We start from the raw sequence: 13419 nt of genomic DNA on the forward strand, positions 1-13419 counted from the left end.
CACGCACGGCACGCACTGCGAACCGTGGGTGCTCGGTGTGCAAAGCGCACCGTGCGCGCACGGAGCGCGCACCTCGCGATTTTTAAAAAAAATTAAAAATTCACGGTGCGCGCACGGTGAAAAACCTGAAAAAAATATAAATTAATAAATAAATAACTTAGCATTTAAAAAAACGTACAAATTCACTGAAAAAACCATAGGTTTCACACACGTTATAGTTACGAATTAGCATTTAAAAAACCTTGCAAATTCACTTAAAAAACCATAGGTTTCACACATGTTATAGTTAGCTGGACATTTCACTCGTAAAAAACCAATGAAATTCCCCCGTTATAGTTAGTGCAGGCAACTATAACTCACGCGACCGCAATCCTCTGCTGATGACGTCAGATATTACATCACTGATGACATATGTGTCTTTATGAAAAATAAATATTTGTAATATATGTATAGCTAAAGATTAATGGAAGAAGACATGGGTAAATAAGTGTCTAAATACAGTGATGTAATATCTGACGTCATCAGCAGAGGATTGCGGTCGCGTGAGTTATAGTTGCCTGCACTAACTATAACGGGGGAATTTCATTGGTTTTTTACGAGTGAAATGTCCAGCTAACTATAACATGTGTGAAACCTATGGTTTTTTAAGTGAATATATATATATATATATATCAACAAAGGACTGAAGGCTCAGGAGGGCACACAACTGTTCGCCATCCATCCGGATTTCACTTTCACTCGCCCCATCATCCGGTAAAAATTAAAATTGCCAACGCGTTTCAAGTCCTCACGACTCATTTCTTAATTCAATTTCCATTTTTATTCTCCAATTGGCCCCCTATATATAATGAATAAAACTATTTAATAATACATTAATTTTAACTAATTAACTATTTTAACTAAATTACTTTAAAGTAAACATTTTAATTTATGGTTGAAAAGAAATACTATTCATGTAGCGTACATGGCAAAAGCATCTCTATGCAGTTCAATAGAAGTAGCGGCTGGCAGGGAATAAGGGTGGAGAGGCTGGGGAGGGAGATGGCGGGGGAGAGAATAAAAAAATATGTATATCACTTACCTATTCCTCCGGCCGCGTCTCTCCTCCGCTTCTTGAGTCCCGGAACCAGGAAGCACCCAGGATCCCCATAACCAACCACAATGCTGCAATGCATTTCCAAGCCGTGGATCGGTGCTCAGATGGGGACTGGGGGCCTGGGTGCCTGGCCATGTTCCCCACCAGGCTGTGTAGTTCATCCTGGATGGGAACCTGCAAAGTGCAAACCACTTCTCCCACTGAGCCTCCAGCTCTGCGCTAACCCAGCCCCGAACCTGCGAAAAGTTAGTGGGGTAGCTACCAATGTTCATTAGTGTAGTATTCTTGATTTTAGAGCAGTTCGGATGCACAAGATGTTAATCCTCGTCTGATTTATAAGCTAAACTGTTGGTGTCTGTGGCTACGCTGGCCCAATAATGCTATCAGCACATGAAAGAGCCAGCGTTGTCTTGCCCGAGACCATTATTGGCTACTTACCTCTTAGGAGGAATGTTCAGCTCTGTGAGGGTATTTGGTATCTTATCTGTTGTTCCACTTTCTACGTCCCAATAAACGTGCTCCTGATGTGTTCTTGCACTCTGCTGAGAGTGTCAACAGTGATAATTGCCCTCTTCTACTGCATACCTCACGTTTCTAACAACAACCAGAAACAAAACATAGATCACTTTAGCAGATGTATCACAATCAGTGAACTGAACCATTTCGAAGTCTCCTCTTTATTTCAATTGTAAAATCCACATTTTCAGTGCCTCTGCCAAGGTTTCGAATGCATTTGTAAAAGTCGAGGTACAAACAATCCTCTTTCCTTCACATTTACTTACTCCTAAAAGACACTCATGAGTTAGCTTGTCATGTTTTGCACAGTATTGCACCTGAATTTGTTTTGTTTTGCTCTGCAGGGTTGTGTTAACATCATATTGGCTTCATTCATGGCAGAAACACTGAGGTGTGTAACACTAATTACAATAACGTTATTTGCATTAGAACATTGGGGTGCTGAGGGCTCCATTAAAGACAATGGAGGGGCAGAGGGCTAATATTGACTGGTATATACTGTCTTCTGTAATAATACAGTGTTTGTCCTGTTGTTTCTCCCTGTTAATTTTAGAACATTATCGCCCTTCCTCTGTCTACACCAGTCATTAAAGGTTCATTCCGTTTTTAGAGCCCGTCTCCTGGCCTGAGCCATTTACTCTGGGCGAGGGTTTTAATTGACCCTTGTAGGCCCCGGCAGGAGGCTCTCATGGTATATTAACTTGTCAATCAATCAAGCTTTATTCGACAGTTGAGTCATAAAAGCACATTACAATCATAACATAAAACAATTAATAAATTATCTAAAAAATTAAAATTACAATTAAATCTCTAGACAACCATCGAATGCAATACTTGAAAAGCTATTAAGCCAATCTAAAACCAATCCATTTTACTCTTATATTAACGTGGCACAATTTAATGGTCATACTATTTTAATTACCACCCAGGGTTAACTTGTCATAAAGTATCATCTCAATTAGGAAGTGTTATCTGAACTAGAAATGCTATATATTACTATGCAAATGGGGTACATGTCAGTGGTTACATAGACTGAAGTTATGAAGGAGGTATGGTAATGTGGAGGTGTGTGGTCCAAACATTACTCAACATAAACGTCATTTAGGCCCTGAAATGAAGTAATGTTCTGGATGATGGGAAGGGAGCCTGCTGTTAATGTTGCTGGAGGGAGATTTGTGTGTGGCACGGCACGTAAACATAGAGGTCCTTTGGGTGCCACGAGGTAAGCCTTGAGGAAGTTTTTACATGGAATATTAGTGCTTTGAAGTCCAGGGGAAGTCCATGCTCCATATTCAGATTTCTATAACAGCAATTTCCCCAATGTCTGTAGCATCCCTTGTGTAGTTGAGACATTCAACAAGCAGCCATCTTTCTCACCTGCTGATAAAATAATCAGTTGTTGGCTCTTAAACACCGATTAAATCTCTGGCACCTCTTCTGGAGTATATTAGGTAGAAAACGTTATAATAAGTACAAAATTAAATACACCCATTAAAATACCAGTCAAAACCCAAGACGTTTACTATTTAAGTCTCAATATTGATAGTCCCTGAGTAACAGTGCATTTTATTTACACTTTTCAGACAAGTTCTTTGGGGCATGTGTGAGCTGCTCTTGGAACCACAGTAACCATGGCCAACTGCGACCGGCCTCAATTGCCAAGTACCTCCATTGTGAGCTTTGGCTTACAGGGTGCAGTGAGGGCAAAAGGTCAGAGCTCAGGCTTTGAGGGTGATGTAGGGTGAAACACTTAGATCAGTCAGCTCATATACCGCTCACAATTCAAATATTGTCCAAGTCGTTTTTCTTTTAGACAGAGTTAATATGTTATTGAAATGAAGGAAATACAATGCAATACAGTTGCCCAACTATCTGGAAAGGCTACTGCCAAGAACAGAGCAGGGCTTTATTAATCAGAGCCACATAGTTACCTAGGTAGACTAGCACCAAAGTTCAGGGAGGAAGGCACTGCACACACACACACACCTGGCTGGTGATGTTGAGAGATCTAGATGCTCTACACTCTGGTCGAGTTGAGTTCCGTTTCAGGTGAAGTCTAGTGATAGCTGAAGGTAAATGGAGAAGAGCGGCCAGGAGGGGTACCCGAGGTCCTCCTCTGCTGCTCAGGAAAAAAACAACACTGCGGTAGCAGTCAACATCGCTTTTGGGAAACAGCCGTGTAATTGTGGCTTTAAGTCCGATCACTCAGTCAGCACGAGCACTGGCACTTTAATGCACAGAAGATCCACTTCTCCCCATAATTTAACCAGTGATGCCCCTTTGCAATCCAACCAGTCATGGCTATACTACCAGTGTCCTCTACCTGCATATTGCTTAGCATGGTCACTCTACTAAGGCCATTCAAATGTAAAAGCCAGTTGAAGTAATAGGGGGCATCTTCAAACCAGAGATGTTTCAAAAATATGAATGCTTAAGCTATACAGAATGCATATGTTCCTTGGCTGTTCTACCGGCAATTGTCAATGATGGAACCCCACATCTAAAGTTGAGTGCATTATGATGGAATTATGAATGCATGACAAAGGAAAGGCAAGACTATGAATAATAAAATCAAACACAAACGTGAACACTTTTAATGGTAACTTAACGAAAACAATACAACTTCATCCTTATGCACACTAACATTCCAATAGGAAACAGGCTCACATACACAATCTCAGAGTCCTCACTCACACAAAGCCATATCTCAGAAAGTGGTTACCACTACTCCCAGTAACCCCTGCAATGCTTTCTTCTATTACAACTTCACAAAACACACCTCTGCTGTAACCCCCAGAGGTCTGAAAACCCTTGTCATTCATCAATTCTGTATCAGTGAGGGTTCACCCCTCACCCCCTGATTCACAGCTGTACAACTACGATTCCATTTCTACGCCTTGGTTAAAGAGACACAGGCCCCGTTAACCTTCAAAATCTGCAAAGCTGAGAAAAAGTTGAAGCACCAGCACATCGTTTCCTTAACTTTATCTTTACCACGTCACCTACACATGACTCACACACAATATTATCTATCCTTTTTTGTTTTAAAGACATAGTATATTGGATTTTTAACTTTTCCTTGAACATTGCCACGTAACATACAGTACACAAGTATAATATTCTCATTGGTTGTTGTCATATTGCTCCGTATTGATGCAGGTACTATTTAAATGTGCTGCAAATGCCGTAAGTGGGTTACTGGATGTACATATATTTTCTGGTTTCTATACCTGTTCTTGTGGATAGTACATGTGCAATTAGTCTTATATCTTCTCTGTGCTTCAGTTGAACCGTGCCCTTGTGTGCTGTTAGGTATTCTAGATCACTGATGTCGGTATTTCATCTGATAGCCCATGGTGTGACATCCAAGCACCCGATACCGTACCAAACATTTTGGGATTCAGTCCTTGTACACCACTTCTTTTATCACCATTCACCAGTACATATTACTGCAACACTCTGTGGGCAAGGGCATATCTGGGCTGTCCAATCTTTGTACAGTGTCACTTTTTGCATCTATAAGCATCAGGCTGGCAAATATTTTCTGGTCTCCTGTCAATTCTTGTGACTGCTGTGCCCTCGGTAATGCAATATATGCTTATAGGTCTAGTTGATGTCCAAGTACTACCCTATTTCCCTCTGTATTTTTTACTAGAATCTCCAGATGATAGTGCATTACCATAATATGTGTATAAAGGTACATTGTTCCCAATAATGCACCTGATCTTTAATAAATATCCTTCCCTTTCCTTGCAGCCACACAAGAACTAGTCTACTTCCTTATTTTCCAGTCATCAAGATTAATATTGCTAAATCGAAGACTGAATCCAGAGGGAGCAATGCACCCAAACTATATCCTGCATCGACCTTTCAGTATCATGTCGTCTTGTGTCATTGATCTGGATGGTTACCTTAATTTAATGGTTCATACTCTCCACCAGTCCATTAGACTGGGGGCCATACAGTGAAGTTCTGATGTGCTTTACCCTACTCTTAAAAATTCATATATATCAAACAAAACAAGCTTCGCTGAGTTATCCATGACCAAGGCATGTGGGAAACCATATATAAAGTGTCCTGTAGTTGGCTCATGAAAAATCAGACTAAGTACCATACTATAACATGTCCAGAAAACCTCTTGTATGATAAACAGGTGTAGGGATGGTTTGGAAATTGTTTTAATTTGTTGCTTGAATAGAAAGGCCAGGTATTTTCTTGGTATCAATGTTGAATGGAGCATACATGACTGGGTATTTGTATTTATTATGCGTAAACATCAAGGTAATGCATAGAGAGGCATTAAATATCCATGTGAGGCATAACAGCTTTGGATACATGGCTCATATATGATCATCTTCACCTAAGATTACTAAACGGCAGACAATTTAAGCTTTGTTTGGCTTTTATAGTTTTTCGTTCAGGATTACTTAGTGTGAAATAACACTATTGGAGGTAGAACAGTAACCATGAATATTATGTGTATCACTCAACATATTATGATAATGTGTATTGTGTTTTCTACAACAATAATTGTATTTTTTCTTGAATGACCAACAGGAACTGGAGTAAGTGTCCACTGGTAGATGATATCCCTAGTGCCTCATTAGAGAATGTCATGGAAAGTGAATACACCACTTTTATACGCTGGAAGATTCACAACGACTGGGTCACTGAGGTAAGGAATTTTATCTTTGCATACAATCCAAATATACTTCTATGAATCAAAATGGAGAGATGCACATTGAAATATCGGATCTACTTATTTTTATTTTGCCATAACAGAGCACATTCATTATTCCTTGAAAGTTCCTTTAGGAATCATTATGGTGAGAATTAAGTTTCCGTCTTTACAATATGTTACATCTTGGAGTCATAGTAGGCTTATTGCTGATAACACTGATTTAAAAGATAAAGGATTGAGATTTAAAAGATAAGGGTTTGATGATGAACTGCAGGTAACACACAGATCTCTGGACTTGGAGTTAATGATATCAATCTACTGTAGCGGCGCTTAATGTACAATCTACGTCTCACATGAGACAAACACGTGGCTGTGAAAAAGCATGGGTCTATTCTGAAGAATACCCTCAGCATAAAAAGGGGACAACTTCAACTCCATTGCCTCAAGAAACGTGACTCTATTTAATATTCTAATATATAACATATAATAGCCCTCCCTCATTGGCCTGAATGTACATATGACTATTTTGGATGATGTATCCTTCCCAAAAACAGTGATATCTTCCTCAACCACAAAATCAATCTCTGATCCAAACATTTTGGGAAAGATGAGTGGCCTTACTGGCTGATGGCATTTAAAGATGGCACCCCTTTGACTGTGATGACCCAAGGTCCAGTAGTTCTGCCAGTGGAATTACTTGGAAATGCTTGCACACATCATCTAAAAGGCACCAGTTGCTCTAACAGCCTTAGACAGGTGGATAGAGGGGAGGCGTTTCTCTCCCCAGCCTCACCCCCCCCCCCTCCGGTATGTGACTGTGAAAAAGGTTGAGCTCATTCTGTAGAATCAAAAGGCTTACAAGTGGGGTCAGTGACTTTACACATTAAAAAGTTCCCTTTTCAACATTTTTATTTATAAAATATAACTGATCCTACCCTAGTACGTGAACATCTCAACCTGCCACTAACCTTACGGCTGCCTCCCATTCTCGTACCTCATACTTGGAACAGAACTCATAACCACTGGCCCCAAACATTATCTTTTTTTTAACCTGCATTTCCAGCATCACAGTCTCTCTTCACTTTTTGGAACTAGCCAATGGGCAGTGGTATCCTTGCTCCTTACATTTTGTTATTTTCTGACCATCTCTTTCTCAACATTCTACTAATGTCCACTATAGATATTGCGGGCCTGAAAGGAGAGATAGCTATCGTCCTGTTTAACAGGGTTGCACAGCTCACCACAGGTTTGAGATGACCAAATCTACCAATGGTTTGAAGTTTTCAAAATAATTGGCTACCTCTCCCTTATTTCCCTTGATTCCTTTGTTATACTCAGCATCGGCGTCTTTGCAGATCTCTCACTCTTGTTATAGAGGTGAGGTAGTTTCTTTTACCAGCGATTAGTGAACGTTTTGCTCTTTAGGATTGGACAATGAAGTATTGTTTTACCCATGCATTGTTTTCCTTCCTGCACCTTTTTTGCTTTTATCAAGGGATTGTGCATTTAATGTATTATAGTTTTTTTAATAATGCTCAGAATTTTTTTTTATTTAAAGGCCTCTTACTTGATGTTAGTTCATTTAGCTGCGCATGCTGCTCTTCCGTTTCAGTTCTTAATTGAAAGTTCACAGGCCTTATCAGGGCAGGGTTTGTCTTTTGGGGATAGGGTCTCTTCAGTGTTTTTAGACTGCCCTCTGGTCTCCCCCACCTAGTGGAGTTTTTATGGAGATCTCTTTGTTAATACGTTTTAAGGGTCAGCACTTTAGATTCTCCTGGTGTGTTGGATCCTGAGGTTCATGGTGTGGGTGTGGGTCCTACCTCTGTTGGTCACCAGGTGGAGCCCCAGGGTTAAGTGATGTTTTTGAAGGTCACAATTTCGGTCTTGTCAATGTACAGCATTAAACAGTTGGGGGCAGATTTACAAGCCCCTTGCGCCACTTTTGCATCACTTTTAACATGGGAAAAGTGACTCAAAAGTGGCGCAAGGGGCTTGTAAATCTGCCCCTTGGTCTTCATCCAGTGGGTGATTTCAGTCATGCAGACATTGAACTTGATCCCTGTACTGGGCGTCTGGTCCGAGAGGGAGACAATGGGTTGCTTGTCCTTAGAATAGGAGAGAATGTTGATGTTGTGTGAGCGGATGAGGCTGGCTAGAGGTATCATGTATGTATTAAAGAAGTTTGGGCTCAAGGAGGATCCTTGCAGAACTCCGCAGATGAGATTGTGGGTGTCCGAGGTGTATGGTGTCAGGATCACTGACGGGGTCCTTCCAGTCAGGAAGGGGTAGGTCCATCAGAGTAACTAACAAAATGTTTTACGACAACCTGGTGTAGAAATGGCAAGATCCTGATCTGGTGCAAATGCTCACTTTTTCTTTTCTTTTCTGCAGGGAAGACATTTCTCCCCTTGAAGAAAGCCTTGCATTGCACCCTATCAAATGTTGGGGCGATCCTACCCCATTTCCAACCTGAAAAGGGATTTACTCTAGCACTTTGCTGGAATAAATCACTGACCATTTGCAGGGTGAAAATGGTTAGACTGGCAGTTTGGGAATGGCCACAAATGTATGTTCCCAAACGTCCAAGGCAAGCACACCTTGGAACACACACTTCCCACCCCTTGAGTAGGATTCGGAGTGCAGATCTCTCCACACTGGTGACAGAAAATTCCACACTCTTAGGGCCCGATTCACAGAACTAACTTAAGACAAAATCCTAAACTTACTACCATTTTGGTATTCACAGAATGCACTTACTGCTTTTGGTATTCACAGAATGCACTTACTACTTTTGGTATTCACAGAATGGATTTACGACTACTAACTTTATGTCCGCACTCGGGACGGAAATTCCGGCCCGGAGGCGGAGCTTCCGGTCCGGAGGTGGGGATTCCGGCCAGTGGCGGAGATTTAGCCATGGCCAAAATCTCCACCTCTGGGCCGGAAGCTCCGCCTCCGGGCCGGAAGCTCCGCCTCTGGACCGGAAACCCCGCCTCTGGGCCGGAAGCACCGCCTCCGGGCCGGAATTTCCGGCCCGAGTGCGGACGTAAAGTTAGTAGTCGTAAATCCATTCTGTGAATACCAAAAGTAGTAAGTGCATTCTGTGAATACCAAAAGCAGTAAGTGCATTCTGTGAATACCAAAATGGTAGTAAGTTTAGGATTTTGTCTTAAATTAGTTCTGTGAATCGGGCCCTATGATGTACTTACACCCACCAGGAATCCAATTGTGGGAATTTAAATGAGAGAACTGATCATTTTAAGCACTTCAAAACTAAACTGTAGCGGAAGCCAGCTGACGTTGAGATTCACTCGCCACTCTTGTGTGAAATGTCTTCTAGGTTCGGTATGTTCCTTCCATTGAATCCATCATATCGAGTTCAAACGATGGGTACACGGCATTGGTCATAGGTGAGTGAAATAACATAATTCTGTAACTTTGCATACATACTTGAAATGCCTTCAGAGATAAAAACAACTCTGCAATTTCAGTGAGCATATCTAGAAAGACAGTGCAAAGAGTATGTTTAATACTGAAATCATACATTATGCATTATCAAATGAACCAAATATCATTAACAGTGAATTCTATAGAAGGCAATTTTATGCAGAAATTACAATTGCAGCTTCTGTCCTCTCCTTTCCCTCCCTCTATCGTCTGCTTTATTGTAAGGATGTGTTATCACTGATTTCGTTTGTACTGTAATGTTTATGTTTGAAATTCCCATGCATCTTTATATTGCAGTGTGTAGTACTGTGCAATGATATGGTTTTACCGATGCTCTTTATTTTACTATCTTTAATAATGACATTATTTTAATAGAAGAAAGCGCCACCAGTTTCAAAATGGATCTCGAACGAAATGACAACATCATTAAAGGCAATGAGAGACCACCTTTAAAAATATGAAATTAAAAAAACCAGTCAGTGATATCAGATGTGATAGGGCACAGGTATGAGAGCTTTGAAATGGTTTGGCTGAACCCCCAGTACATCACAATTGCTTTTTCATATATATATTCATATACATATTCATGAGATACATACATACAGTAAGTGTTGAAAATGAAATTCGTAACACTATCATTGTAGCTGCAGAAAACTAGATAAGTGCAAGAAAGAGGCAATCATGCTGCATTTCTTCGTTTGCATTTTTCTGAGGCTGGACATGATTATCTTTAGACCTGGAGCTGACCCTGGGGAGGATGAGGTTGGCAGCCTGAAAGAGCAAAGATGTTGCTGACTGGCTGACAACAAAATGCTTTTGACTGTAGGTGAGGTTAGAAGATGCACAATGTCTGAGGGATAAGATATTTACTCCCAGCAGGAATAGTAAGTCGTGTCTGCACACTGCGAGATTGAAATGTAAGTTGGGTGTCCCTGCACTTAAAATCTTTAATTACTGTTGGATTTGGCCGTCACTGCAGGGTCACCCTCAAACTTTTTGCCTTCACCCCTCCTGTTTCCTGGACCCATTTTTATTGGCTTCTAGAACTCTCTGCACTATGCCACTATTAAAAGTGCTTGTGCTCTCTCCTTAAAACATGGTAAAATTGTCTTTCAACCAAATGGCACATTAAAATTCCTTGTAAGTCCCTAGTAAAGTGGTACTACATGTACCCACGGCCTGTAAATTAAATGCCACTAGTAAGCCTGCAACACGTATTGTGCCATCCACTGAAATAGCCCTTTTAAACCTGACAATGCAGCTTGTGGTGCAGTTTTAAACTTCTGTTTCAACCTGGCAAAAGAAACCTTTTTGATTACATATAAGTCACTTCTAGGCTTGGCTCGAAACAGTACATAGGGCAGGGTGCATTGTATTTAAACGGAAGAACACATGGTTTTAAGTTTTACATGTCCTGGTATTGAAACACTCCTAAATTTGTTTTTCACCTCTGTGAAGCCTGTCTCTCCCATTGGATAACATTGGGTTACCTCATTACATTTAATAGGTGGAGCCATGTCACCACCAGATGAGCCAAAGAGCGTTCTGAGGTTTAGGAGGTCAATGGCATCACCTCCATGTTGGCCCAGTTGATCTTGTAGCCTGAAAGGTGGGCAAAAGAGTCCATAAGATTCATAAGAGCTGGTATTGACACTCCTGTGTAGGCTAACGTCAAGAGGATATCGTCCACATACAGCAGTAGTTTCGCTCCTAGCCGAAGAAGCCTTCCCTTTCAACTTCTGGAGTTGGATTTTACAAATTGAGTGGTCACATTTGTTTGGGTTCAGGGTTACCCCGACCACACCTGAATCTAGGTATCATTATAGGGTTACTGGGTGTCGCCGTCTCAGACCCCTACATTGTTTTCTTTGCTTTATACACTTTTGCACGGTCCTGAAGAAACGCCACCGGATCCACTAGAGACCACGGGAGGCGTGAAAAATGTCAACCTGACACAACTTTTTTATATCACCATGAGCACTACAAATATGCAGAAGGAGAATACTCCCGATCCTGTCCACCCTGTAAAGAGTATTCCCTTGACACCAGTTTTTAACCATATTACACGGCCTCCAGAATAAAGTCTCTCCAGGGCACTAGTGTGATATTTTTAACCCACCTAGCAGTGCACACACACTCACCACTGAGGCAGTTCTTGAAAAGATCTCCGACAAAGAGCCCTCTCGCGCGGCCCCTGGGGGACTGCAGTGCCACCCGGAGCCCGAAACAGACCCCGGCTACCGTTTTTGTTTGAGCCTGAAAAGTGAGAGCGGAGTCCACCCATACTCCCTAGATTTTTGACTGTCTGCTTTGGGGTAGGCGGGAGGCCCAGAGTGGATGGCCACCAATGCTCACTCCACAGATGAGTATCTTTACCCACCAACACGATCTTGGATTTACTGGCATTAAGTTGGAGGCAGTTGGCGGTCATCCAGTCTGCGATAGCTGTTAGATCTTCCTTAAACTTGAGCACATCCTGCGCAGAATCATCTGATAGTGCAACCCCAAACTGCGTGTCATCCGCATAGGATACCACAGTTAATCCTCTGTTACTGGCTACTACTGCTAGGGGTCGAATGTAGATGTTAAATAGAGTAGAGCTCAAGACCGAGCCCCGAGGGACCCCTTGGTGGACAGCATGCACCAGGGAGCAGAAGGGGGGGACAGACACTTGGAAGGTTCTCTCCGATAGAAAGGAGGTGAACCAGCCAATGGCACGGCCACCAATGCCGATATCCTCAAAGCGCTGCAACAGGTTATGGTGGGACACTGTATTGAACGCAGTTCTTCGATCCAATAGGATCAGAGCTGAGGTACGTCCGACATCTAACAAGCACCTTAGATTTTCTGTTACGGCCAGAAGGGCGATTTCAGTGCTGTGACGTGGGCGGAAGACATTTTGGGAAGGGTCCAACAGGTTGTTATCTTCGATAAACATAGTGAGAATAGAATTGATGTAGGCTTCAGTAATCTTAGACACCAATGGGAGGAGAGAAATAGGGTGAAAAATCTCTGGTTTTGAGGCATCCGGCATAGGTTTTTTAAGTAAAGGGACCACGTTGGCATGTTTCCAGGCCATGGGGACTGCCAGAGAGGACATAGATAGATTGATGAGTTTGCAGAAAGGAGAAAAATAGCTGAGGTAAAAATTTCTGAAATTGATCCGGTTTGAGAGGGTCTGCTGGGGATCCTGATTTAAGTTTATTGCAGATCGTGGCATCACTTCTTGAGAGAGGGCTGGGAAGACAGAGAGTATAGGAGTATCGCTGGGCCGCAGGGAGGGGCCTATTCTAATCTCAGTGTGGGCCAAAGTCCTGTATATGTTCTCGCCCATCTTAAAAAAAAAAGGTGGCGAGGACCTCGCATTGCTGATTGGAAGAAAGTGGGGGTGCTTTGGGATAACCTGAAGATTTTAGATATTTAAGCAGGGAGAAGATACATTTAGCAGGGTTACTGCTGTTTCTGATCTAATCATTAAAGTAAGCAGCTCTTTCCTTCTGAATGGCCTTATGATAGTTCCTAATGGCTACTCAGTATTGTATTTTCAAAATTGGATCATAGTCCCACCTCCATACCCGTTCCAAGATTTTACAAGCTTTTCAGGCTGAGGCCAGGTTGCCATTGTACCACAGGCTTGACTGGTACTGCGACTCTGGGACCACCTGGCGGAAATGAGGGT

General features: G+C 42.0%; 1 protein-coding gene across 2 annotated transcripts in view; it reads left to right on the forward strand.

Moving 5' to 3' along the window:
* LOC146862330 (cilia- and flagella-associated protein 337-like) overlaps positions 1–13419 on the forward strand; it is a 336132-nt gene that overhangs the window by 80271 nt on the left and 242442 nt on the right. For both annotated transcript variants that reach the window (XM_085641532.1, XM_085641531.1), the window contains 3 exons: positions 1957–2003; positions 6170–6287; positions 9634–9703. In XM_085641532.1, the coding sequence (XP_085497658.1) occupies positions 1957–2003; positions 6170–6287; positions 9634–9703 (235 nt within the window). The remainder of the gene's footprint in view (positions 1–1956; positions 2004–6169; positions 6288–9633; positions 9704–13419) is intronic.

Source organism: Triturus cristatus, chromosome 2_2, assembly GCF_964204655.1.
Source record: "Triturus cristatus chromosome 2_2, aTriCri1.1, whole genome shotgun sequence".
Classification (NCBI taxonomy): Eukaryota; Metazoa; Chordata; class Amphibia; order Caudata; family Salamandridae; genus Triturus; species Triturus cristatus.